General features: G+C 40.2%; 2 protein-coding genes across 4 annotated transcripts; one reads left to right on the forward strand and one right to left on the reverse strand.

The window, feature by feature from the left end:
• The first annotated feature begins 103 nt into the window (after positions 1 to 103).
• On the forward strand, positions 104 to 8,092 carry LOC144523098 (retinaldehyde-binding protein 1-like). Its single transcript, XM_078258418.1, has 8 exons — positions 104 to 276; positions 1,868 to 1,982; positions 5,430 to 5,558; positions 5,704 to 5,908; positions 6,719 to 6,897; positions 6,979 to 7,137; positions 7,225 to 7,335; positions 7,441 to 8,092. The coding sequence occupies exons 1-8, from the start codon at positions 104 to 106 to the stop codon at positions 7,585 to 7,587; spliced, it is 1,218 nt and encodes a 405-aa protein (XP_078114544.1). The 3' UTR covers positions 7,588 to 8,092.
• Positions 8,093 to 11,017: 2,925 nt separating this feature from the next.
• On the reverse strand, positions 11,018 to 26,482 carry LOC144534763 (monoacylglycerol lipase ABHD2-like). Of its 3 annotated transcripts, none has more exons than XM_078276900.1 (13): positions 26,296 to 26,482; positions 24,703 to 24,764; positions 24,543 to 24,596; positions 23,984 to 24,025; positions 23,476 to 23,691; positions 20,630 to 20,805; positions 19,649 to 19,816; positions 18,220 to 18,403; positions 17,169 to 17,261; positions 16,326 to 16,427; positions 16,137 to 16,206; positions 15,955 to 16,039; positions 11,018 to 13,853 (listed from the first exon to the last, which is right to left on the reverse strand). In XM_078276900.1, exons 5-13 carry the CDS (start codon positions 23,682 to 23,684, stop codon positions 13,645 to 13,647), a joined length of 1,296 nt encoding a protein of 431 aa, XP_078133026.1. In that variant the 5' UTR covers positions 23,685 to 23,691; positions 23,984 to 24,025; positions 24,543 to 24,596; positions 24,703 to 24,764; positions 26,296 to 26,482; the 3' UTR covers positions 11,018 to 13,644. The 3 variants fall into 3 exon arrangements, with proteins under 3 accessions (XP_078133026.1, XP_078132942.1, XP_078133108.1); XM_078276816.1 differs by having other exon boundaries at positions 23,970 to 24,025; XM_078276982.1 differs by lacking the exon at positions 24,703 to 24,764 and having other exon boundaries at positions 23,970 to 24,025.
• Between the last annotated feature and the right edge of the window lie 512 nt (positions 26,483 to 26,994).

Consider the following 26,994-nt stretch of genomic DNA (forward strand, 5'->3'; position numbering starts at 1 on the left):
ACTGTATACCAGAGGCCTGTATAGCCACGGCATTGTTAACCCCTGTTTGTTTTTGCGAGGGAATAGGAGGCTATTCATGAGCATCCACTAATGAGAGCTACTGATGGAGGAACAACAGCGCAGGACAGTAAGTCTGCCAGTTCTGGATCACAGAGGCCTCAGTGTGTGGAGGAGGGAGACCCAGCAGAGCCTCCAGCTTCAGTGTGGGATGGATGTTTCCTCTGTTCACCCACAGCTCATTAAGCTCTTCTATCAGCTCAGCGATGGCATCATAATGTATTCTCCCCTTTTGCTCTCTCAGACATGCTGCAGAATGCATCCTAAGCCTACACAAGCTCTGCTTTTTCATGCTTTATTCTCGGGGTGCACAATGTCAAGAGGGAAGAGAAAAATATGCAAAATATGTTTGATCATTTAAAACTTTTACATAATTTTTTTTTAGAATAATGCACAAAACAGTGTAGCTCTTCCTTTATTATAGTATAAAGATATCTCTTTAAAAAAGGGTCTGAAAAAGGTTAAAGGAATTGTATGCCATTTTGGGAAATCTCACTCTCTTGTCGAGTTAGGCAAGAAGATCTCATGCCCATTAAATATAAAGATAGACCTAGGAGACGGTTAGGTTAGCTGAGCATAGCATAAAGACCAGGATTGAAATCTGTCTACTCCAAGCCAGGAAATAATTCAGCACATAATAACCCCCATAAACTGTTGTCATGCACACTTAGTTTTTTGTACGGATTAAACAAGATACAACGTTATACGTATTAATTTATGAGCTTTAAAGGTGCTAATAGGCAAATCTTTTTTATCTTTGGACGAGCTAGGCTAGCTGTTTCTCCCGTAAACTAAGATAACTGTCCCTGGCTTGGTGTCCAAATCTAAAACGAATTAAAAGGACAAATCCAAGTGGAAATAGAAAGTCTAAAGCCACAGTGAAATTAAATGTGCAAAGGTAAAGGTAAAAGAAACCACAAACTTCTGGTGGCGCTACAAGAAAAGTCAAGAGAATACCAAAGTCAATGGGATTCATCCTCTGGGGAACATGAATGTCAAAATGGCAGTCTGGACCAAAGTTGCGGACCAACCATCCAATCAAAAAATAACCTCAAAATCATTCACTGCTGTAAGTAACAAAAAGTTGGGGGCAATGAAGGTGGAAATAGAAACAGGACAAACTATCATCAATCTCCAAAAAATAAAAGCAAACCTGATTGTATTCTAAATTACTGTAATGGATGACTGGCACTAGAAGAGAGGCAAGTTGTCTGATGTTGTGCAGTCATGGATGAGTAATCCATAATCTGGGTCACAAAACAAAGTAGTTCCCTCTGATGAGGATTTCAAAGAATGTGCAGAGTATCAAGCTTAAATCCCACCTTTCATGTCACATGTCCGTGGTTAAATATCCAATCTGAATGGAGAACAAGAGGAATGCATGAAAAAAACATGCAAATTCTCCAATGTCATACAATATGATGTTTAATAGGTAAATACTGGTTTGTGGAGCTGGAATCGGCACATTACTGAAAAAAATCACATAATAACTTTTAATTATCTTCTCATTCTTTAATTTTTCTTTGAGATGTGGGTTTATTGATATAAATCATGTGTGATGAAAATGAGCATCAGACCAGAGTACGGTGGCCCAGCGGCGCAAAACACAACAAAATTGCATCAAACACAGAGTTTTTCTAAAATGTTCAGTTTCAGTAATGTCATTTAATTTTCTTTTTGTTCGTGTTTTCTGTTTTGGTCATTTGATGAGGATTTTTTGTGAAATGTGTTTTCTAAATGAATGCGTTCCGTGTGTATTCTGTAATGTCGATGTGATTTCTAAAATTGTTAAGTTTTCTATTCTTTTAAGGTGTTTCGTCAGCTGTGGTTGTGTTTTGCCCGTCAGGACCACCGTAGACCACCAGAGTGAGGGTCCACACCAACACACCTCTCCTCCTCCATCCCAGCTCCCCCTTCACTTCGCAGTTTGCATTATGTAGCTCAGCCACTCATTGTAATAATCCACTGTGTCATTGAACTCCTCCCCTCCTGATCTTCTCTCCTCTTGTTGTCCTCTCTGCCATTCCGTCTACTCCTCTCATCCTGTCTGCTTAAAGGTAGGTCTGCTCTTCAGCTGAAATAACACTTACATATATGAGCACTGTAAGTATTATACACTATTGCTATTTATTGAAAGCAATCAATTAAACTGGTGTGATAAACAATACTTGTTTTAATTGGATGTTGAATGATTGTTTACTGTTTACTGTAATGAATGAATGTGTCATAAAGTGTGTAAATTCAGTTTCCATGCATTGTGGTTTTGTGCGTTGCACTGTTTGATGTTCTGTATTTGACTGAACTTACAGCCACAAAGATTTCCTACAAGTCTTATACCCTCAGTGGTTGATTACCTGAAGAGGAGCTAGGGCATTTGTGACTCTAAATGAACTTATGTCAACATCAGTGTTGGGCTTTATGCAATACTAAATTAACATTATTTGGCCAAATATATGTTTCTGTTCTTTTATTAATTTGAAGATTTAAATGTTTATATTGTATATTTTTTGTAAATTCTATTGTATTGTTATACTGTATACTTAACAGTATTTTTTTATATTTCTTACTGTCCTTTCTGTTTTTATTCTCTATATGTTAAGTGAGTGTTGTACTTTGAGAACAAAGATTAACCACTCAAATTCCTTGTTTGTTTACACAAACCTGGCCAATAAAGCTGATTCTGATGAGATTGCTTGATCAGTAATACTTTGGATGTACCATGTCCAGTAAATTTAGTTTGAGATAGCATTTAGATTGGGTACAGCCCCAGTTTGTGCCTCTCATGTGTTACCATTACATTCAAGTCACACAGGGAAGCATCTGATTTTACAAAAACAAATACACAGTGAAAACCGAAATGACAGTTTTTTAAAACACTAACTCACTTACGGCTGTACTGAAGGTATTTCTAAGCATCTGGATGTAAAGAATATTCAGTTTCTTCACGATAAAAACTTGCACCAAAAACAAATCCAAACAAATATGGTAGCCTGAATATGTCATTGCTCAATTTGTACATGAATCAAAATAAAAAATTGTAATAGATGTTGTTATACACTGATGTTTACACATGTAATGTAATGTAACACATTATACTATTTTGTGTTGTACATCAGGACATAGGACAGTTAAAACTAGAGATGCACTGATTGACCGGCTGGTGACCGGAATTGGCCGATTTTCACGTCATCGACCATGACCGGCGACCTGCCGGTCAGTCTGACATATGCCGAGTTTATGCTGGTCAAATTCACACATCAGCACCACACGTGCACATACAGGGTTTCCGCTATATGCATGTAGCAGCAGAGCACTGCCGCTCAATCAGCTGTTTATGAAATGTCATAAAGTCGTAATTATACACGGCTAGGCAGAGCCGTCTGCTCTACTGATCTCAGGCGAACAGTCAGCCTCTCTCTCTCCCCTCTGAGGCTGAACAACTTTAACATAAAAACCGCACTCACGCGGGTCCCGTGAAATATGACAGCTACAGTTTATCGGAAAATAGCGTTGGGCACACTGACTTTGATGAATTTACTGTTTATCAGACCCCAGATGAGACAAGAAGCTAACATTAGCAAACGCTGTGGTCCCTCTGCCTCTTACGCCCCGCTGGCCGCTGTAGGAGACAAAAAACAAAAAACAAAAAAAAGAGACGCTGTATTCCTCCGACACGCTGTACTAACGTTACTGTTTAAAACGCTTTCTAGGTTAGTGGGGGTGCATACCGCTCAAAACAAACAAAATAATCTTCCCTCGGTGTTTAGTTTTGTTGCTAAACTATGTCTAAAATGAGCGGTGACGTTAAATTTCAAGTAACGGCACTCTAGGGTACCGTCTATTTTCTGGATTGTTCCGAGGTAACCGCTGGTAGCTAACGTTAGCAGACAAGCCCGTTGACAGCAACGGTAGTGTTCACATTTATGCACAATGACACATAAAGCAAACTTGCTAAAAAAAGGAACTACACGCTGTTTTCAGGTAACGTTACTGTTGACGTTCAAACAGGCCTGTGTGCGTGTGTTTTGAGAAATATCTTTATACTGCAAGGCTATATTTATTTGATTTTTATTTGTTATTAACTAATTATATCATCATTTGTTTAGTTGGATATTGAAGAAGGAAATGGTTCTTCCATAACATTGCACTTTAGATGTGTGTGAATTTCCCACACCAGGAGTAATTTATATAGTTCTATTTTATAGTGATTGATTATCTATACAAAAGATGTTCTATGTTCTATGCAAAATGTAAAATTTTCTATTAAAGAAAAGAAAATATAAAATATTTGTGTGTGCTGTAAAGTGGTTAGAAAAAATGAACTCAGAATCGGCTAAAATCGGTATCGGCTGGTTAAACTCAATGAAAAATCGGAATCGGCCTAAAAATTGTAATCGGTGCATCTCTAGTTAAAACAATTTTTTTTTACTATGCAGCATCAGATTGCAACAGATTTTTATTTTCTATCCAGATAGTTAAAAGAGGAAATATCTTCAGAACAGCAGGAAGTGTTGTCAAACCATCTTTTGGGTTTTTCCAGGCATTAATTTCGCTTAGCTCTGTTGTTCACATGTAATGGTAATACATGAGGAACACACTGGGGCTAGATTTGGTAATTCAGTTTCATGGGAGAGTGGTGGTCATTAAATATCTGCTGTTTTGATGTATTGTGTCAGGCTCTTATGTAAGAGGATGTCTGCTCCACTGATGAGTAAAGAAACCACTCTTCATCTAAAACGTTTGCACATCACCAAGCCAAAGGAAAACGTTTTCTTTTCTACACCACCACCTGTTGTTGGCTATTTATGTAGATCATTTATGTAGATGATGTAATATATTCCAATAACTGCATTAAAGCTTTTCTGACCTCATGGCCTGACCTTAACAAACTCTGTCATGAATAAACTAAAGGTCTGGATAACTCTGAAAGAAAGGTTTGATGTGTTGATTTTCTGTTTGTGCCAATTCTCTTTCTTTCTTTCTTTCTTCTCATTCTTTCTTCACAGTTAGTGAAGCTGCTGTGAGACGCTGCAACCATGGCTGCTGTAAGTTTAACTACTTTGCAACAAATCAAGAGAGAGCACTTGAGTGTCACTTTGTCTCCGTTTAAGCCAGTTTGTCAGTGTCTGGCCTCACTTCACTGGTTGGCCCTATGACAAAAACATTAGCTCTTGGAGGTTTGACTGTCAGCGCATGATGCTGTTATTGTGCCAGTAGATGCTGGCCCTGGGATGGACCCTTAAGCTGTTTTTAAGAAGTGGCTTTAGAAGTCCTTTCTGTAATCACATGAAGCAGATTAACCAGTCCTTCACTGGTGTGTATCGTTAGGGGTTAGGGGTTTTCTTTTTATAAAGCTTTTCTTCTTTATACAGATTGGATCTTACCGTATAGTGTCAGAGGAGGAGCAGGCCTTGAGGTCTAAGCTGGAGCATTTGACAGTGAAGGATCATGGGCCAGTGTTTGGGCCGTGCCACAAACTGCCTGTACACACTGTGCAAAAGGTAAAAAAAAATAATATTTAACTGGATGCCAGCATATACAGAGTAGTTTAAATCACAATATTAGTCCACATTGTAGAGACACTTTTGTCCCTGCAGACAGAAACATTTGTGTTAGGCTGTTTGGCTGTTTTTCTTCTTCCGTCAGGCGAAGGATGAGCTGGGTGAGACAGATGAGAGGCGGGCGTCGACACTGAAGGACCTGCGAGTCATGATGAAGGAGAGAGCAGCGGAGGGAGACGATTTGGCCAAACTGGTGCTGGAGCACTTCGGGGACAAACCGGACTCTCTGATCCTGCGTTTCCTCAGAGCTCGCAAGTTTGAGGTTGTCAGAGCCCACGAGCTCATGAAGGGTTGGTAGTTAGTATACTATTACATTTCTATTGTAGAGAGACAGACTGAGATATTAAAAGTGACTTTTTTGTGGCATCTATATGCTTTGATTCCATTTCTGCAGACATTTTCCAATAGCTTCAGTAATTGAGGGTGAGAACTCTTTTGTGCTCCTGGTTTGCATGAATCCTGCCCATTACTCAGACAGGGAGGCATGTGTTCATTAATTGGGGGCTTTGAGTTGCTTCTGAGTTTCCCCTGACAAAGGCCTCATTTGTGTCCAAATAGGACAGCAAGTTTACTTAACTTGTGAACTCAGTGTTCTTCTGGGAACTTCACAGCACATGTGCTGATTGTGTCGGTCTGGGGGAGGAGATGAGATTAAAAGCAGAGTGGTTTGACACTCCTATGAGAAGATCCTTATGACTTGCCTATTGTTTGTGTGTGTGCTTAGGACTCATTGTAAAATTGTATTCATAATTTAATATTTAAACAACTACTAACTCCAAAATTAATTAACAAATAACATCAAATAATCCAGAATTACAGTGACAGAATTCACCAACAGTTTCAGTTTGGATTTTCTTTTCTTGCTATTGCTGTGAGAATATTTGACACACACACAGGGTTAATTGGTGCCTCTATATCTAATTGGTATGAAGAGGCTTTGGAGCAGCACTGCAGATGCACAGTGGTGTCATTGTGTTTGGCACATCAGCAACCTGCACTGAACACTCATACCGTACACAAAGGGTTTAGGTACTATTAGTGGCCGATAACAGAATGCAGCAAAACTTTCAGTTGATGATGTGTGTTTTGGGGTACTCTAGGTTATGTGCGCTTCAGGAAGGAGTATCCCGAGCTGTTTGAGAATCTGACCCTAGAGGCAGTCCGCAGCACCATCGAGGCGGGTTACCCTGTGGTACTGCCCAGCAGGGACAAGTATGGCCACGTAATCCTGCTCTTCAACATCGAGAACTGGGACCTGGAGGAGATCACATTCGATGAGGTAACTGTAAAGCAACCTCACAGAGCACATATGCAAATGATTCAGAAGTAGTTGTTTGAAATAAGTCTTTGTGTGTCACAGATCTTAAGAGCGTACTGTGTGATCCTGGAGAAGTTGCTAGAGAATGAGGAAACCCAGATCAATGGCTTTGTCCTGATTGAGAATTTCAAGGGCTTCACCATGCAGCACGCCTCAGGAATAAAGGCGACTGAGCTCAAGAAGATGGTGGACATGCTGCAGGTCAGAACAGACTCTTAAAGGAAAAGCTGAGACTTTCTTGATGTGCAATTTAAGAACAGTTTGAACCAAATGTGTGTTCTTGTCCAGGACTCTTTCCCTGCGCGTTTCAAGGCGGTCCACGTTACTCACCAGCCCTGGTACTTCACCACCACATACAATGTGGTCAAACCCTTCATGAAGAGCAAGCTGCTGGAGAGGGTATGGATGAAGCACTATCAACCCCTTTAATCTTAACCCAACATTCAGTTTTGTCCCATTTTGCATCAGTCATCTCCTCTGAACACTGTTGATAACTTCCCTCAGGTCTTTGTTCACGGCGACGAGCTGGACAACTACTTCAAAGCATTCGACGCAGACATCCTGCCAGCAGATTTTGATGGGAAAGCCTCTGTTGCAGACTGCCAGGCCATCGCCACCAAGCTTTTTGGCTCTGAAGACACTGCTCTCTGAAAGAACAGCCCCTCCCATTTCAAACCCAAGAGTTATAGTGTCCTTCACCCTAGATGCTTCTTTTGTGATCAGATCCGGTCTATTTTGAAGCTAGGTTGACATTTTGTATTATTATGCAGGCAGTTCCTATGAGCGAAAAGAAGTATCTAGAGTTAGGAGCAGGGAATGGGTTGCCAATGAGTAAATATATGGTGATATAAATAGGAAAGAAAAAGGATGTTTAGATATTACAGAGAGAATAATTGATGTTTAATGTCTGTTACTTTACAGCACTTACTTAACGAGCAGAGGGAGAATGAGAGAGATGAGAATGTAAGTCAGTTTGGTTTGGAGTTTTTTGCCTTAAAAATGAATTTCACATCATACAGAGCAGCCTTGTGCCTACAATCCTGTCAGTTGAATAAGAACATAAATGTTTCAGTCTCAGGGGTTTAGAAAGGTATGAAGATTGGAAAACTGATAACGGCTAAGCCAGCATTTGATAATTGTTTTAGGAGCCTTCTGATGCAGTGTCATGGAAACAGTTCTTTGTCTCAACAGCCTTGTTTGAGTTGTGACTCTCAGATGCCTGATTTACCACAAAGATCCATTCTGCAATTTGCACTGTATCGGGAAATTTTCAATTAAATTGTTTTTTTTGTCTGTCATTATTTCACCTTACCTGGTTTTTCATAAGGCAAGATTAAACCATAAAATCAGGTTTATTTTCAGCTGCTTCATAAAGGAGTTTTAAATGGGTCTCACTTAAAGGAGAATTCCGGCCAATTTTTACGTTGCTACTTAAATGAATAGTGGTAGTAGTAGTAGTAGTACTTCTTCCACCACTGGTAGTGGTCTGGAGGGATATGTAGGTTTCCATGGTAACTTAAAGGAGAATTCCGGCCAATTTTTAGGTTAATCTTGATCGCTATAGCTACGCGAGTACTTTCGATAGAAAAAACCCCGACCCGAATCAGTGCAGGTAACACGGAGAAGCTGCAGCTACGTGTACAAGCGTCCCGAGCTAAAGCGGCAGTTGTCGGGGCAAGTTTTAGAGTGCCTTTGTGCCTCTTAACAGACACAAAATGCAATTAATATGTCTGTGCCACATGAACAGGGCCCTTACGTGTCAACAAGATGCGTTTTCAACTCAGACATTGTTTAAATTCACCTACCCTGGTCCCTGTCTCGATCTTGCCGGTAGCTAGCTTGCCCTGCTAGCTGATAGCCGTTAGCCGTTAGCTGCTAGCTGCCATCTGGTGAGTGTATTCAGACAGGCTTCTGTGATAATCATCCCAATAACAATAAACGGAGCAGCGGTGGTGTGGCTATGTCCTCCAGAGGACAGGTCATGTCACGTCTTGAAGTGTATTCCCCCCTAAAAAACAGTGGTGCGGTAGTAGCTGCTAGCTGCCCTCCGGTGAGTGCATTCAGCGAGGCTTCTATGATAATCATCCCATTAGGTAGCTTCTCCATGTTGCCTGCACTGATTCGGGTCAGGGTGTTTTCTATCGAAAGTACTCGTGTAGCTATAGCGATCAAGATTAACCTAAAAATTGGCTGGAATTCTCCTTTAAGTTACCATGGAAACCTACATATCCCTCCAGACCACTACCAGTAGTGGAAGAAGTACTACTACTACTATTCATTTAAGTAGCAATACCACTGTGTAGAAATGCTGTTACAAGTAAAAGTCCTACATTGACATCTTTACAAAAAAGTACAAACGTACTAACATCAAATAGCCTATAGTATACTTAAAGTACCAAGTATTGCAGAATGGCCCATTTCAGAATCATGTGTATTGACACAAATTGACAGTAGTACATTAGACTATCTGTACAAAAAAAAACATTTTGTTTCTCTGCCTCCTCCTTGCACTCCTAATGGCATTTGCAAGAATCCATAGCACCCAAAGGAAAACAACCAATCAGAGCCGAGGAGTCTCTAACAGTGTCAATAAACTCAAATAGTCAAACTGGGCCACGCTGAACAAATAGGACTCAAGATTCCCTTTTTCTCGCCTCAAAATGTTTTCAGAAACAGGTTTACCGTTTTAGTGGTATTTCATTAATGTGATGTAGTCGTCGTAGTTTGAATATTGGTACTTATATTTATGTAAACGATCTGAAGAATTCTTCCACAACTGTACGTCACACTAAAGTTGTATAGTGGAAAGAAATTAAGAGGTTACAATGTGGCTCAACTGTATTAGAAATTAAAGGTCTGTCTTTTAATCCCATAGCCAAATGTTTTTCACCATGTTGGCCATAAGAGATTTTTTATTTACTGAAAGTAAAGAGACACAAACATTTTTTCTTTTGAGAAAATAATTTATTTTGGAACACAATAACCATATTTCCTCACATATTTAGATCACACACACACACCACTGGTTTTCTTCAACAAAAACACCCAGTGTTCAATATCACTTGAGTACATCATGTTGTGTGACTATGTGTGCCCCGTCTTCGTCGCCACGTCCCTTAACAGTCTTAGAACATCAAAATGTTTGTAAACACTAAATTAAAGCCGCATAAGGGTTACTGTAGCTTAAAACATGGTGGGCTCTCTTCCACTAGCTTGGGCTGATAAGATTTAAAGTTTTAAAATCCTATTAGAAGAACACAACACTGAGTAATGTTCATCCCAATCCAATTTTTTGGATTCATTGACAGCTGCTTGAAGCACTGGGGTTTGGTTAAATACACAGGAGCACAGTCTTATATCAACACAGTAAACATTTCATTTTCAGCTCCCATACTCTATGAAGAAAATTATCTTAATGTATATGACATATTATGGTCTAACATAATTTGACATTTACCGTCACGTTGAAATGATTAGAGAATCCCTCCTGGTTGGTTATTGCCTTTATTTTTCATACCTGTTCCCTTAAATATTGTAATATATATATACATACATATATATATATATATATATATATATATATATATATATATATATATATATATATATATATATATCTATCTATCTATCTATCTTTTAGCTTTTTCATCGTTAAAGTGAAGAAGTTTTGGTATTTGTCAATCAGAGGCGGTGGCAGTATTCATCTTACTCATTAACGCTCACGCTCTGATGCATTTGCACAAGCAAATAAAACACAAGAAGTCATACAAACAATACAAAATACAAACAAAATACCACAAATAATTGACTAGAAAAAAATACATCCAAATAATACATCCAAACCTGCATTTTTGTGCAAAGTTGGGAGAGGCAAAAATCTTAAAAAGAACACAAATGGCGCTTACTGCAGAAACTGGGTTTGTGCTGGTGTCATCAATATTCATCAGAATTTTGTTTTACGACCCAGAATAAACTAAACCACAGCTGATTTGGTTGAAATGAGAGCTGTGGACAGAGTGAACCATGAATATAATCTCAGTGCAGATGAATAAGAGGATGCAGTTGTAGTTTGGTCTCCCTGACGACAGATGGCAGCAGTGAACTGTGATTTGTGTTTTGAACAATGACGGATGACAGTATTTTGAGGCAAAAAAAAAAGAAGGTGCATTTGGGGATTCACCGACCCGATCTGCCATAATGTCACTGATCCATGTTAAATACAGTTTCATGGGTCTTGGGACCCCCTCGAAAACAAAATGATACATCTCAAGGGGTTTATCCTAATAATAAACACATTTTGATTGTCAATGTCCCTTTTTCTGTCTTTGAGTTTCAGTAATTCAGTCATGGCGGGTTGCTGACCTACTGCCATGGCAATCCCTGCTCTCCACAGTACATACAAATGATCGAGTTCCACTCAGTGAGGTGTACAGATTTGGAATGTGGGAAAAAGAGAGCACTGGTCTCGGATCGGTGCATGGTATTGGCAGATACCCTGAGTTGAGAGGGATAAAGTTGGTTCGGTGAATCCCTATTAGCCAAGCCAGCATTGGTGAGATACCTAGATTTCATAGTATTTGCACTAAAAAAATCTCCAATGAAAAAAGGAGGTTAAATTTAAGCCAATTGCATCTCAAAAACCAACAAATCTACATAAACTGTGGATGTGAAATTGTCCTTGAGCCAAAAAAACGACCAATTTAATTAGTGGTGGTTGGTGACTGGCTACCACATAACCCATATTTCCCAGGTCAAGAATGAACTTTAATGCTCAGGATAATTATTTGTCATAACGTGCGACTGACAGACACAAAGATAAATATAAATGGTCCTGACATGCCAAACTTCCCGCAACGAATGCTACTACTTGCAAATACTATCAAACCCAGATCTTTAAAACACAAACAGCCTAAACAAAATGTGCTGTTGTCAATCACTGCGTACCCCTTTGTCATCTAAAACCATCCATCGGTCTCATCAGTGTTAAAATAACTTGGCTGGACTTTGCCTTGGAAGAAGCTTCCCAAGTTCTCAATTAGATTCAGGTTTTGAAAAGTCCACAGGTCCCATTATTGCAGTATAACTTCATTAAGACACATTTCAGATAGATTTCAAACCGCTTTAACGCTCAGCTCAGTCAAGAAAATAAGCTTTCAATGCAGTATTTGCAATAGAAATATTCCCTTGAATTAAAATCTCTTATTTCTTGCATGCAGTGTTCTCCATCTAATTATACAGTATAACAATCACCATTATGATTACTCAAAGTACAAACAATCCACTTATAAACATTTGGTTTAGCATTGGTATCCCTCAGCCCTCCTTACTCATCACACCTCACAGCTTAGATTACAGGAGAATATCTGCTTCACACTGCTGAACTTTCCCTAGGCAAATTAGAGGACACTACAGAATCATCTGCCGGAAAACGCAAAAGTGTACCAAGATGTTTGAACCAAATCAAGTGTTTAGAGGGTGGAGTGCTAGCGTCGGTGTAGTAAGAGAAGGATATCAGCCTTGGCTGGACCTGCAGCTGTTCAAAGGCAGAAGAAAGAGTAAGAGGGCTCAAAGACAACAGACAACACAGGGAACATATGAGTCATCTAACTTTTCGTTATCATCATCGACGCTCCTTTCAGTTCTTCCTCTCGTTCACGAGGAGAGCTAAACCATCAATAATCTCCGTAAGTGCGCTTTGACTAATGAGGGTGGGGGAAAAAAATTAAGAAAAATCAACAAAATTGTGTCATAAAGTGCATTGAATCAAAGTGATAAAATGCGACCGTGGGAATGTGCACGGATCCCCTCTGGGGTTAATCCCTGGTCATGTCTGGTAAGCACTGAACACTTTCATTTCAAGTGCCAAACGCAAGTGTCAAGAGGATGTTATGAGCTGGAAATGATGTGTTGAATCCCACCATTATACTTACGTTTTCTACTGTACATTTTCTACCAACAACGCGAGAGCAACAGTTCACCCAAAAGAACAGACATTAGAAGGATCGATAGAACACCAACAGAGAATTTGGATCACACCTACCAAACACAAAGACCACATGCTCGGTCACGGGTCTTTAACTCTCGGTCTACACAGGCACACACAGACATACACACCACATCTGTGAGTTACATACATACATACATACATACATACTACAAAGATGCTGTGTTAGTTAAGACAGCAGACTAGGCTATATGGCCTTGGCGGTGATAAGCAGTGAGATTCTTACAGGTGCGGTAAATGGGCACCGACTGCAGCACAGTCCTTGATTACTGTAATAGGAGGCTTCTCATGTGCTCTTGTTTTTCACTGGACTACTCTAAAGTGGTGCGGTCATTTTACTTTTTAATACCAGTTTGACTTCATCTCTCCTCATATTTAGTCAACGCCTCCATTAGCCATGGATCATTGTTGAGTACATGAAGAGAAACAAAATGTTCCTGCTCTGAATTCAAAGTCTTCGCAACGGAAAAAGAGCACAAAGGCAAGTTGTTTTTGTCCCTTTACATAATGATTGAGATCACAAAGGGGAGACATGTTTGACCAGGATGTGGGTCGGGAGCGGTGAGTAGCACCAGAGGAGAAGGCAGAGAAGAGAGAGCAGTTTAAGGTTTAGTTTAGGTGTCTCCTCAGTGCTGGGGCATAGGTATTGGAGAGGGTGAGAAGGTAGGGAGAGAGAGTGTGCGAGAGATACACGGGTCAGAGGTTTACGCTTTTTCCTCTGCGCAGGAGCTCTCACTCAGGAGGCCACTTTGGCACGGCGGTTTCTGTTTCTCCCACTGGCACATGGCGTTGGCGTAGCCCACGATCACTTTGTCCATCCAGGTGAGGGGCTGGGGGAATAGCACCGCGCCCTCGAAGAAGCCCAGGTGGCCTCCGTGTAGCGTCAGGGAAAAGATCACATTCGGCTTCTTTGCTGAAGGATGATACAGCACACAGTAATTAGGCTTCTGTACTCTGCACAGTGTGTAATCATCAGCATCATAAAACCAACACGTATCCACCTATGGGCTTGCCAGGGATTATTTTATGCCTGCTACAGATAGCGTAGGTGTGTAGCTCAGGCTGTCACACAGCTTTTTTGCTTGCATGGCTGCCGCAATACAGTCAAAAGGTCTGTGGACACACCTGTCCATGTCTTGTGTACAAAACAAGGTCCCTAAAGAAATTCTTTTCAAGTGTTTTGTAGAAGATCTTGATTGGTTTGCACAGAGCTCTGACCCTCAACCCCATCAAAGCTGTTTAGGGTGAACGCTCTTGTGGCTGAATGGGAGCAAATCCCTGCAACCAAAATGTTGTGGAAAGCTTCACAGAGAAAAAAAACACACACACTTCACTATCTTTGTGGGGACCCGTCATTGACATAATGCATTCCCTAGCCCCTTACCCTAACCCTAACCATCACAACTAAATACCTAACCCTAACCTAATTCTAACCCTAATCCTAAAACCAAGTCTTAACCCTCAAACAGACCTTTAACCTTGTGGGGTCCAGCATTTTGGGCCCCACAAGGCTGTGCAGACCCCACAAGTATACTGTATTCCCTGGTTTTTGGACCCCACGAATATAGTAAAACAACCACACACACACACACACACACACACACACACACACACACACACGAGTATCGGTGAGGACTGAGACTACAACTGTGTTTTTCTGCAGTCTATGATTATGGCAAAATGTAGTAAATCCAATCATTCTGATATCATTTCATTCACAATAAATAAACCCTGAACTCAAAGTAGGGCACCTCCACAATGCAGACAAACCATTAATCTCTTTCTGATTGGCGTATGAACCTATGCAGAGTGCTGCAGCTGTGGGCAACCAGGCAGAGTGGTCTCCTGAAAACTACTAGCTCTTTATCTCTTTATTCTCCTGCTCTTATCTGGGTTAGTGGGGTAGCCTGATGCGGTTGACTTGTGAATAAGATCCCACAGGGCTTTCACCACTGTGCACTATTCATGACAGCTAAGTGCTCGTTCAGACCCAGAGCCACCGCCTCGCCAGGCGCTGAGTGACAGGTGGGAACAGAACGGTCTGGAGAAGAGCTCGTAAAAACAAAAGAACGACAAGAAGAAGGCAAACAAAATTATTGTTTCAAGCTTTTACTTTGTTTTACTGTATAAAACCTGTTGCCTCCTTTCCTGGTGCAGCAGTCATACTAATTTAATGTTATCTAACATCGTACCACAGCCACATTCAGTACATAAATGGAATAAAGAAAACCAGGGGTGTCTATACCTTGTATTAGCATTTTAGACCAAATGCAACACTTTCACATCTACATAACTGCCTTAATATTAAGATGTAAACTCTTATCATCAAACACATTTAATCCAAGGTAATTACAGCAGTAACACAAGCGAGTGTATTTCTGTTGAGTCCCTCCCTGGTAGTTATGTGTCTGAGTCACTGTATCGCATTTTAGGGCAAAGGGCAGCTGATCCTCATTTCACTAAGTGCGCGCGCGCACACACGCACACTGTGCAAAGTGCATCCCCAGATACAAATCTGTGAAGGCGTTAAACTCACTTTAAACACATAGGTCGAGGGACACTCAGCTATATGTGTGAGTATACAGCTGCTGTAACACACCAAAAGACTTTACTAATACTTGACCTCTGTGCCACACCCTGTTCTGTTCAAGCCAACTCATCAGAGGTCCTTCTGGGATTGCAGACCTGTTTTCTGAGAAGTGATTACTGCAGCCAATAGTCAGACAGGACAAACCTGTTGTATTTAAAAACCTGTTGACTCAAAAGAAGATCAGCTAGCATTTTCTTGCCACAGAAAATAGAGCTAGCTTTTCTTTTAATGGAAATATTTTTAAAAGGTCATTAGTTTGACCATGGGATTCATGGTGGAGCGTTAATGTTACCAAGTAAATGGCCAATAACAGAATCTCAAAAGTGTACTTTATGGTTGCTAAGGTGAACATAGCTGTTAAAATAGCTGTTTAACACTATGGTTTAGCTTTTCTGCTGTTGCTGTGCCGTGTACCGTTAGTTACCTGCTAGTGTGCGAGGGATGGTGAGCAGTGATTCATGAACCAGAGGGTCATCTGCAGAGTTCACTAGCAACAGTGGCACGTTTACCTGGAACATAAACAATGAAAATCCACACATCACACAAACAGACCAAAAAGAGAAACATAACGTGAGACGATGTGAGGTGTACGCAAAAGCAGCTTACATTGTGAATATAATGTACACAGCTCTCCTTCTCATAGTACTCTTTGAGAGAGCTGTGGCCGTGGAATTTTCTGTTCAAACCCCAAAAACAAGAAGTGTCATTAAATAATCCCATTTCACAAATACATCACAGATATTTCATATTTTCACAAATGGCAAGCAATCTCAAATGATTTGTTTCCTAACATACCTCATGATGTTGTCGTCGATCTGCATGAGAGATGTCGCTGTGTACAGCGGACCAAGATCTAGATCTATCATTTTAACTGGGTTTCCCCCAAACAGACTGTGCCTGTAACATGCAAACAAAATACATTGGTATGTACACAAACATTACTCATAAAACATGTTGAAATCACTGACTGCTCAGTGTCCCCTTGACTTAGAAAAGACTGCAATAGCCTTCGACCAATACCTCCAAACAATATAACAGTATTGGTGCCATTCATAACTACAACAGGCAAAGCTAAAAATAAATTAAAAAAACACTACTATTAAAGACGGTGTTCCCGGTATACTTAACCATAATACGTTAACAGAATAATATTTCTTAATATTTTGGTATTTGTTCTCCTTTGCTCTCCCCAAAAAGTTAGACTACCCTCCCTTCAGTAAAAAGAAAAAAAATATGTAACCCTCTACCTTTTTTGACCGCCTCCCTCCCTCATAATTTCCATACAGTTCCTTACTTTTAAGTGTAACCTACTAAATCTAAACCATATTCTCTTAGAGCAGAAAAAAAAAAGTTACTGTCTCAACCTGCACAGATCACACACGCAGATCTTTCATTTAACTGATCTGCTACTACAGTCCACTACAATCTCAAAATGACCTCCTTGCTGTATGTACAGCTGCTACAGGTGTCAGTTTAAAGAATTGACAAACCATGTTGTCTGTTATATTGGTGTAAAGTCCTTGGCGAACACCAGAAAACTATGTAAAAATAAACATATGAATGGAACTTTACAGCAATGGGAAAACTGTAGCAGAAACTAAGATACATGTACAGCATGTGCAGGACCAACAGTGATACCTGTGTGAGAGGATGATTTTCTTCATGTTGTCAGCCATGAGAAAGTTATAGAAGCGTCTGAACTGGTCCCACTGTAGGAATGTTTCCTGTGCCCTGAGAAATAAAAGACAAACACAGGAAGTTAGCTTTGTGCAGCCTGTCTGCATTCCAAACAACACACTAAATGTCCTGTGTAATCCGTTGTACAAAGAGTCACGCTGGTGGAGTGTAGCAATGGTCAGGCATTGACATGCAGCTCACTGACAGAGACAGGCTAAACCAACACAACAACTGAAGATATTTAACATATAACTGACCATTAAATAGAATGTTTTTCATTTTCCTTCTGGCATTTGAATACCATTTGAGGCTAAATACATAAATAAAAATAATCAAAAGTATGTTTGTTAATCACACATTATTTGTGGAAAAGAGGGATACAGTTCTAAAAGGAATGCTGACACGAGGGTCAGCTTAGGTTTGGACACTGATGTGAAACAGAATTCATAAAAAAAACTGAAAATCCAATTTCTCAAAATGCCAGTCTACAGCACACACCCTTCCCCACTGCATTCATCCAAACTTTAACAGACCCAGCCTGTCATGTCTGCCAAGAGACGCTGGCTGCATTTAAAAACACAGAAGGTGTGGCTCATTCCAACATGCACACAGGCTACAGAGTCTGCTCTAACACCCACATGCACTAGTGGTTTAAACACCACTACTATCGTAATACATTTGTTCGTTTATTCTTGACATGTTGGCAGTGAAAGGGATTTACTGAAGGCAAAGTCTCTCTTCAAAATGACAACTTAAGCAAAACAGTGCAATCTATCAACTAAGATTAAAATACTAAACAGAATAGCTGAATGATTAAACAGCTGGCGAGAGATGCTTTATAGACTTGTGACTATACGTGTTGATTACATTATGCAAACACTAATCATTTTGTGGCATTATGCTAAGCTTCATTCACATTTAGAAATGTGTGCACATCAGGTGATAGTGTAATAAAGGGGCTTTGTTTATGCAATGCTTTTTTAAATTAAAAGATGAGAGGACAGCAACCCACCTGAGAGCGCTATACCCCTGACAGACGCTGACACAACACAGCACTCTCTCCTGGTTCATGCTGTTCTCGCCCAGGAACTTGCATACGATGTTTCCACCCAGACTGAAGCCCACCACCATCAGTTGGGTTTGAGGATACGTCCGCTTAATGTAGCCGACCATGGCGGCAAACTCCCATGTGCACCCTGTGAGGAAAACAGTGCAGTTACTAATCAATACCTAACACCTCTGCTGGACGCAGCGTTTATTCTATGCTCAGCAGTTCCAGCTGAAGGTGCCTTTAGTTCAGAGCATTACATCTGTGTCTCTATCGACCTTTAAAATAATCGCAGCACGTCTGAAATCGCTTATTATCTCCGATTCTGGGAGCTTTAGGTTCACCCACCAGCTCATATTGCCTTTTAGCTTTTACCTTGAAATTAGTTTGTACAGCGATTTCTTCTAAATAAAGGCAAATTGTAAAATACCATGAACTAAACCAGATTACATCAAAATGAAGTTGATGTGCCACCAAAAGATATAATCTTTTAAAACTGCTTTGAACTAATATTCAGCTGTATTCACTGCTATGAGAATGGCTTTTGACCAGAGCTTCTTAAGCCTCACCAGACAATTAGATGAGAGCACCAGACTGAGCCAAAAATGATGATGCAGTACTCCCGATAATTTGACAAAATCAAATCCTTTTTTTCCCCCCATTTAGAAAATGGGTTATCATTCCTAGATAGTCCCAATTATGAAAATGTGATTCTTAAGCCCCTGACACACCAACCCGATGGCAGACCGGTGGCAGAAAAGGCAGTCAGACTGATCAGTCGGCTCCTTGAGGTCCAAAAAGTGCCTCAGAACACACCGAAGCGACGCCGACTTGAGCGTACGTTCTGCGTGTGCCCGAGACGTAATGTGTCTCCATAGCAGCAGGCGGAGCTAATCTGTATTGTCGCCCAAAAATGAAAACCAGCAGCTGATTGGATGAACGCGTCACATGGGTCTGGCTGCTCCCGGATTTTTTAACCGGGCAGAATGGCTTTGTTCGGAATAAGATCTCATATTTTAATGAAGATAGTTCACCGAAACGTGTTTCTGAAAACATTTTAAGCGAGAAATAGGCCACGCAGTTGCTGAATCTGTCTTCATTTCAGATCGACAAAGGTCAGTTTAAAAGATTTTCGTCAGATTTTGAGAGGCTTAGTCACGGTCATCCTGCTCATTATTTCCAGGTTAGCACTCCACCAATCAGATTGGTCATTGAGTCCGACTGCCCGCCCTTCGATCGGCCAAAATGAAGCCGATGGACGACGGCACGGAACACACCGAACAGACTCGAGTCACTGACCTCGCCAGACTGTCCGACGGCCGATTATCGGGTTGGTGTGTCAGGGCCTTTAGGTGACAGGAGAGTAAAACTGAAGACTGCTCTTCGGCCTTACCGTAGGTAAACATGCGTGGAGAGGTAAGCTCGATGTTGGGAAGAGCTCCCAGGTGGTTCAGCACAGCACAGCGGTAACCGTCCTTCTGGGCGTAATCCACAAAGGTTCGGATGTAATGCTTCTCACTATGGTTACCAATACCAGGGCATATCACCATGGTGATGTCATCTGATGAAACAGGCAGATGGATCAAAGGGATATTAGCCAGTGAGAAATATGTAAGCAGAGAGTATGTTACTCCCCTAAACAGCACATTGTTAGATTTCAAAAAGCAAGGCAAAGCACTGCAGCTGATCCAAAATAAAGGATAAGGCTTAGTCTGTAATTTATAGCTTTAGCAAAGCAGAATGGAAATAGTAACGCTACTTTTTTGGGAATCAATGTCATGTGAGTCTTAAGCTTTCACAGAGGACCACAAGATCATAGTTGAGGTGGTGGGGGTCAAGGTTCAGCTGAGGCATTCAAAAAAAAGGAATCCATCTTTAAAACTGTCCTCACACAACTGCATTACAAACATGTTATGGCCCATTTAAAGATTACGGTAATGACTTAAGACTGAGTCATTTGTATTATCATAAGCTGAACTGGTAAACTTAAATAATCAAAGATGGACATAATGCCAGTATTTTTGAGTGATGTTTATTTATATAGCTCAAGTCCCACGGTCTGTCAATGGGATTCAAACTGGATTAAAAATACTAACAACAAAATGGGAGAACTCTCAGAAAGATCAGCAGAGGAGGGATCCCTCCTCCAGGGCAGACAGACACTTAATAGTCACATGAACAGACTACACAAAAGTAGCAGTAGTAGAATTGCAATATAAAAAAAACAGAATTACAATATATACAAGATATCTATGTTTGGCATGGCAGTGAAAAGTTCTTAGCCATCATCTAATTATCGTTCAAATAGCAGCAACCGACAAAAAACAAGTTGTTGGTAATGCAAAAGTAGAGCCTGATTGATCAAATGCATCACCTCCTGTTCGATGGTCCCCCTGTGGCTCAAAGAGGTCAAAGGTCGCAGTGGCCCCGTCCTGCATGGGTAAGTACTTCCTGACTCCACTGGGGTGAGGTGAGTTCACCCGGCCAAGTTTACCATACAGTGCCGTCTGGAGGTGGCCGCTTTTACCCCACAGTAAGGGAGGAATGTACCTGGAAAACATTACCACATTGTTATCCTGAGCAGATATATTTGCATTGGTGGTTTATGACGCAGGCATGAACATTCTGGCACATAAATTGCATTCAAAGTCACACACGCTTTTGAAAGCTTGCGCCATGCTCCTAACAGACATCAATGTTTAACGTTGGTCTGTTGCTATGTTTGGCTAAGTTATGCTAAGCGTGTGCACTTGAATTCCAGTTACACCTCTGTAGGAGTTAGCTGTAGGAGTCAAGTCTTTGGATTACGTAACATTTCTTTGAAATATTAAGCCTTATGTTGTGCATTATAATGAATCACCATCTTATTTACACACTGAGACCAAAATAATGTCAATAACTTGACAGGAAAACCCCCTTTTTTATTTATTTATTTTTTTTAGGTGCCATTTTTTTCCGTTGGCTATCCTATCATGTAAAGGAAAGCCAAGTCAATGCAATATTGTGATCATGACTAAATAAAAATTAGAGATAACAGCCAAAACAACCATTTGTTTGCTTTTCATGAAATGTGGCAGCCATGAAAAGGTGATAAATGAATGCTCAGTTCGTGTGACACTGTCATTCAGTATTGACATAAGCTATTCAAGGGGGGGGGGGGATTTAGGAACATTGTAGTTCACAGGTTCAGTTAAAGACAAACTAGACTCCCATCTGCAAACACGCCCTTTTAACAGTACAAATCCAACTTGTTCATAGTCTCTTATATAATATAACATCATATCTGAAATCTTGGTAGACTTGCTGACAATGAGGTGAAGAGTGGACCATCTTGGAGGCGATAAAAAACAAGATCAGCATAATTGTGAATTAAAGCACAGTCGCAACATGGACACTAGTTGTGTATAGAGTACATAGACCAAACACATAGTCAGTAAGTAGCAGCAGAGGTCAAAGGGTTTAATTACATCAGTAGTTACACAAGTCCCCAACCATGTGTTGCCTCCTCCCTTACTGTGCCTCCCAGCAATTACTGCACCTAGGAGGGGTGTCAAACAGCAGTACTACGTCCATTAGGTGACAAGTTGATGTAACCACTTCCAGTATGTACTGTAAGTTAAGGCTTAACCACAGTTTTCCAGAAGGTACTCTAAAGGCTTAATCTATGATTACAAGTAGAAGATAACCCCTCGTTTTAATGTGGATAGCAGGATAAGCACGCTGCCAGGTTAGTGCAGTTCATCCATAGGTAACAGACAACTTTAAACCCAAATAGCTTTTTTATGTTGGTATTTCCGCAGGTGAGCCTTCTGTTTGAATTTATCTTAGAGGCTGTTTTTTTTTTAAGTGGTAAACACAGTGATGTGTGCTGTTGTTCCTCAAAGCTATTAGGTAACGGGAAATGGAAACGGATACGTCAGTGTGGTTTGATGAAGCAAAGATCTTAAGTCCAGAAGTAAAGTCACAGGCCTTTGGTACAGGCAAGCTGGGAAACACCAAACACTAGGATTAAAAACAAAGGCTAAATGTCTTGTCCTGACAAGAACATTTTTTTTTTTTTTTTTTAAATCCAGCAATCTTTTTTGCTCTTATTTATCTTTTCATTTTGCCTTTACCTCTTATTATTGTTAGGCTCTGTTTAACTATTATTCGGCCTATGTTTTGCCTGGGGGCAAAATAAGTTCCTGTAGATAAAAAAATAAAGTCAGAGTGACCAGATAACCATCTAACGCCAAGACGCAGTTAAAAACAAATTGTTATGCATTGTCCCAAACACAGCCAAACAAAATTGCTGTTGACTCGGTTAATCTCACAACACCCCTCCTATGCTTTCCATTGTGCAATTGATCTCTGTTATACAACACAGCAGGATGACTTCTCAACAACACCGATGATGCCGACGGGTTCCAGGAATTAAAATACTTCAGTTCAACTACACACCGGGGAATACATTTCTGTGAGCAAAATATGGCTGTTCAGAAGGGAATGATAACAAGCCAGACACAAAAGTAAACATCAGTGTGGCCTTATGATTCAATGACACTGCAGCTGAAAGGCAAAGTGCTCAGTAACAATCGGTTATATAAGCAGACACTCATGATGAAGGCTTAAAAGAGAGCCACCACAGAGTACAAAGTATTACAACACCAGCAGACCCAAGGACATGGATAGTGACGCTCATTCAGAAAAAAAACAAAACAATCAAGCTTACTTTGTTTAAAGGCAGGTAGAGGGTTTCCTATGACCTACAGGACATTAGAGCCCAGCTGCTAACCTGGTTTAGCCTTCACAGGTAAGACCCGCCTCTCACAGCCCTACACCAACAACCACTGGTTTGCATCAGTTAATATAAACCCAGATGGAAGATTCAAATTATAGTAGACATCAGAGTTGCCCTAAGTGGGAGAGATGCATCGTCATATATGCAAATGTGTTTGAGTCTTTCTAAGTCTTTATTTGTAATGCAAGTGTGACAAACCCAATCTACCTTTGGGGAAAACCCCTTAAAATACAGCCTGGTGTTTAATTCATGCCAGAGCTGACAGTACAGCCAGACATCTCTGGTACAGACACTCCCAGGTCTGGATCAACACTGATGACAGATGGGACCACCACCAGACAAACTGCTATCTTCACTCACAGTACCGGGTGGCCGAAAAAGCAGTGCCATTTCCGTGGAAACACTTAGAGTGACAGACCGAGAGCTGAGATTTAACTCACTCTTTGGTCAGCTGAGGACAGGACTTGAGAAGGAAGCGGTTGAGGGGTGTGTCCTGGTAGGTGAGGTCCGGGGGAGCAGTGGGGCTCTTGAGGTTCAAGCAGCGGACGATGATGTAGAGGACCGTGGCCACCGCCGCCAGCTTCATGCCATCGAACATTGCTGGCAGCTCTGGAGAGATGGTGCTCACGTCTGAATCGTGGGGGGTCATGATTATTCTGAAAAACAAAAACAGTGGCCCACACATGTTTCAGTGCTTTCCCTTATGAAACACAAAACAAACATAGTTTAATAGTAAATAAATTAACAAATACACAGCCAATAAATTAAGAAATGCATTTTTAAAACAAAGTTGTACTGCTTTTAATTATTTAAAAATGAATTAATAAAAAGCACACATGACTTGTACAAAACAACACAATTATTTTCTGGGCTTTGTGGTTAATTGTGATTAAATCAGAGATGTTATAATGCATGAAAAAGAGACATATCTTACGATGTCTGGCTGACCTAAATATTCCTCTTGGTGCCCAAGGCGCTGCAGCGACAGATCTGTGGGAATAGAGAGTAAGAGCAACTCAGTAAGATAATAAAGCACAGCCACTTATTTAATACACTCACCTTAATTACATTACAGCTTACGAAGTGCCAACAGGAAGTCTCGCTACATAGAAAATAGAGGCGCTGACATTACTTTAAATAAATCCTTACAATTAGCAGATATACTGCACACATTGCTTCTATAGCAAAGCACTGATACAGTTGTATCCTTAACACGTTTAAAAAAAATTGCATATTTTCAAAGCATTAAACAAAGTCATCTGAGCTGTGAAATTACAGATAAACTGGGACTGTAAAGAGTATAGAAAGGTCTCCTGTCACTGCCATTAAGAAAACATTGTGGTACAGGATTTTCAATAAGAGAGGACAGTGGTACCATTGTTATGATCAAGTAGTCACATAAAATTGCCATAAAAAGAGAGTGTGCTGTGTTGTCACCATTGGTACAGATAAATGACACATTACGCAAGAATGAAATGAAAAAGCTGAAAATGTATTTAATACTCACATTTGATGTTCAAGTTAGCCTCCAATAAACAATTTCAAAAGTATGTGGTCAAACCTAAAGACAAACAAATTGAAAACACAATTAGCCCTTCATTATAGTAATTGATCAGTATTATATTCCATTTTATCCTATAATTATGTTGAAAGTCTTGACTCCTCACCGGCATCCTTATAAAGGCCTGTTCAGTGTCTTCTTATTCCAGTGTCTTGTCACAAACGGACTCTACATAAGATGCACCAGAAAGCAGATGTCACCAGAGTAATTTAATTTAGTGCTCAAATTATTAGTCAATTAATGGATATCGATATTGGATTGATCGTTAGCCTTTTATCAAGTAAAAACACTATTGAAACCATGAGACCATTAGGGGCAGGTATATTTATCTTCCTACGTGTTCTTATTACTATAAAGCAATTAAGTGTACGCCGTTTTATTCTACCAAACCTGTAAATAATAATACATGTGCTGTTAATCAGTAATTCATATCAGAAACATGTTTGCTTTATTCATGGAGTGATGTGTTGCCACAGAGGGGGAGTTACCACCACTGCTCTTATAAAATTTGAATTAATGATTATCACCTACAGAATAGCTCTAGCCTCAGTCTTTTAAAAGTAATGGATTTAAACACCACTAGGGCTGCACAATATATATATATTTTGTAATCGTTATCGCAATATCAACTTGCGCAATGAACACATTATGAAAGGCTGCGACATAGAGGCCAAAGACAGACATTTTTTGTGTTAGTTGAAAGAAGATATCAGTAGAAAACTGCACTTTATGATGTAATTTTTTAGTGGTGCCTTTTATGTTCAATTCAATGATGTTGGAAATGATTTTCCTCAACAAGCCATTTGTTGTATTTTAGCAGAATACTGAAAGCAGCAGAACTGAGTACACTTTCATATCTATTTATTTATCGCAAATAATATGGTTATCGCGATATTCAACAACGTTATCGAATATCGCATATTTTTCTCATATCGTGCAGCCCTAAACACCAGCTGTAAACACAAATCAGCTTCAAACAAACATGGTGCCAAAATGATCCCCAGCTGCGTAGAATTAGCTTCACTAAATACACACAGCTAATCGCATCCACTGTAAACAAATCCAGTGAGTACCAGAAATATCTGGAAGTTGTGTCTAGCTAATGCCAAGAGAAGTGCGTGTATTCCTGTATAAGCCACGCTGTGTCACTAAATAAACATTCAATTTGGCATCTGAGCAGCTGCTAATATTAGCTCTTCCTTCTTTGTCACGACTGACAACAAGCCAGAGAGGACTTTACAGATTACAAGGGCACAAATACTGCCGTTGGTTACAGTTAGTTAGCTAACATAGCGAGAAAATTGTTATAAATAGCCGAATTCATGGACGTATAAAAAAGGAAGTTATCCTGTTCTTCTGTGTCTGATTGTCTGAGAGCAGGCCAACAATCCCCGCCGCATCTGGACTAGAAAATAATCCTGTCGCCTTTTAGACGAGTTTGCTGCTGGTCATTCTGAATATTTAGCTAGCGCAGTAACGTTAAATTCACATTAAAGCAATATAGACGAAAAGCAGTACCGTTAGACCGGTTTCCTTCTTAATCCTAGTGTTATGGATCAAGAAAGAATTGTTATGTTATTAAGCAGAGTATGAGTTTTATAGTTAATATTTCTGCCGTCAAGTATCTATCGTTAATGTAGCAGCATCATTTAAGCAGCGACACACCGACCGCACACAGCAGCATCTTTAGCTCACTTACCTCGGTTAACAAGAAATTAATGAGCTCCTTGCTGCTCAAACGCGAATGGTCTTATTTATATTCGCGGCCTGTCTTTTGTTGGTTGTGTGCCTCTGATAAACCATAGCTGCTGGATGTGTAGTAACGTTACGCCCTCTGTTAGCTAGCCACACTAGCTCAACCATAAGCTCAACGCAGCAACAGCAGCACTGACTATGGATTCCATTTCCTGGAAGAATCTTAAAATTTGCATACCGGCTCTGTCATTGGTTAAAAAAGGCGATGAGCTCGTTTTCCACGCCCCTTATCTGTGAAACATTACAATGACATTTTTCACATCACATTTCTTTTGTTATTATACTGTACATTTTGGTCATAGAGTATATTTTTATTATACTATATGTTTACCTTTTTATGACAGTGTTCTAGAGATTTTTTTTTCCGCAGGTCTCACACATTTTTAACTAAATCCTTTCCTGAAGTGACAAGAACGTGAGCTGAAACTGGCATGTAGTTATGATTTATTGGCTCGCCAGATGCTTCTCGGTCTCTATCAGCAAATACAACTGACGTTTAATTTAAAACGTTAGGTTATTCACATCCACTACGAGGCAAGAGCTTGTTACTTACTGTATGTAACTTATTGCTGTTTAGTTGGATATTTTCTTACCCACAGCTTAGTGACTAACTATTAAGTTAAACGTGTCCAGTAGTACAGTC

This window comes from Sander vitreus, chromosome 1 (genome assembly GCF_031162955.1).
Source record: "Sander vitreus isolate 19-12246 chromosome 1, sanVit1, whole genome shotgun sequence".
In the NCBI taxonomy this organism is placed as follows: domain Eukaryota; kingdom Metazoa; phylum Chordata; class Actinopteri; order Perciformes; family Percidae; genus Sander; species Sander vitreus.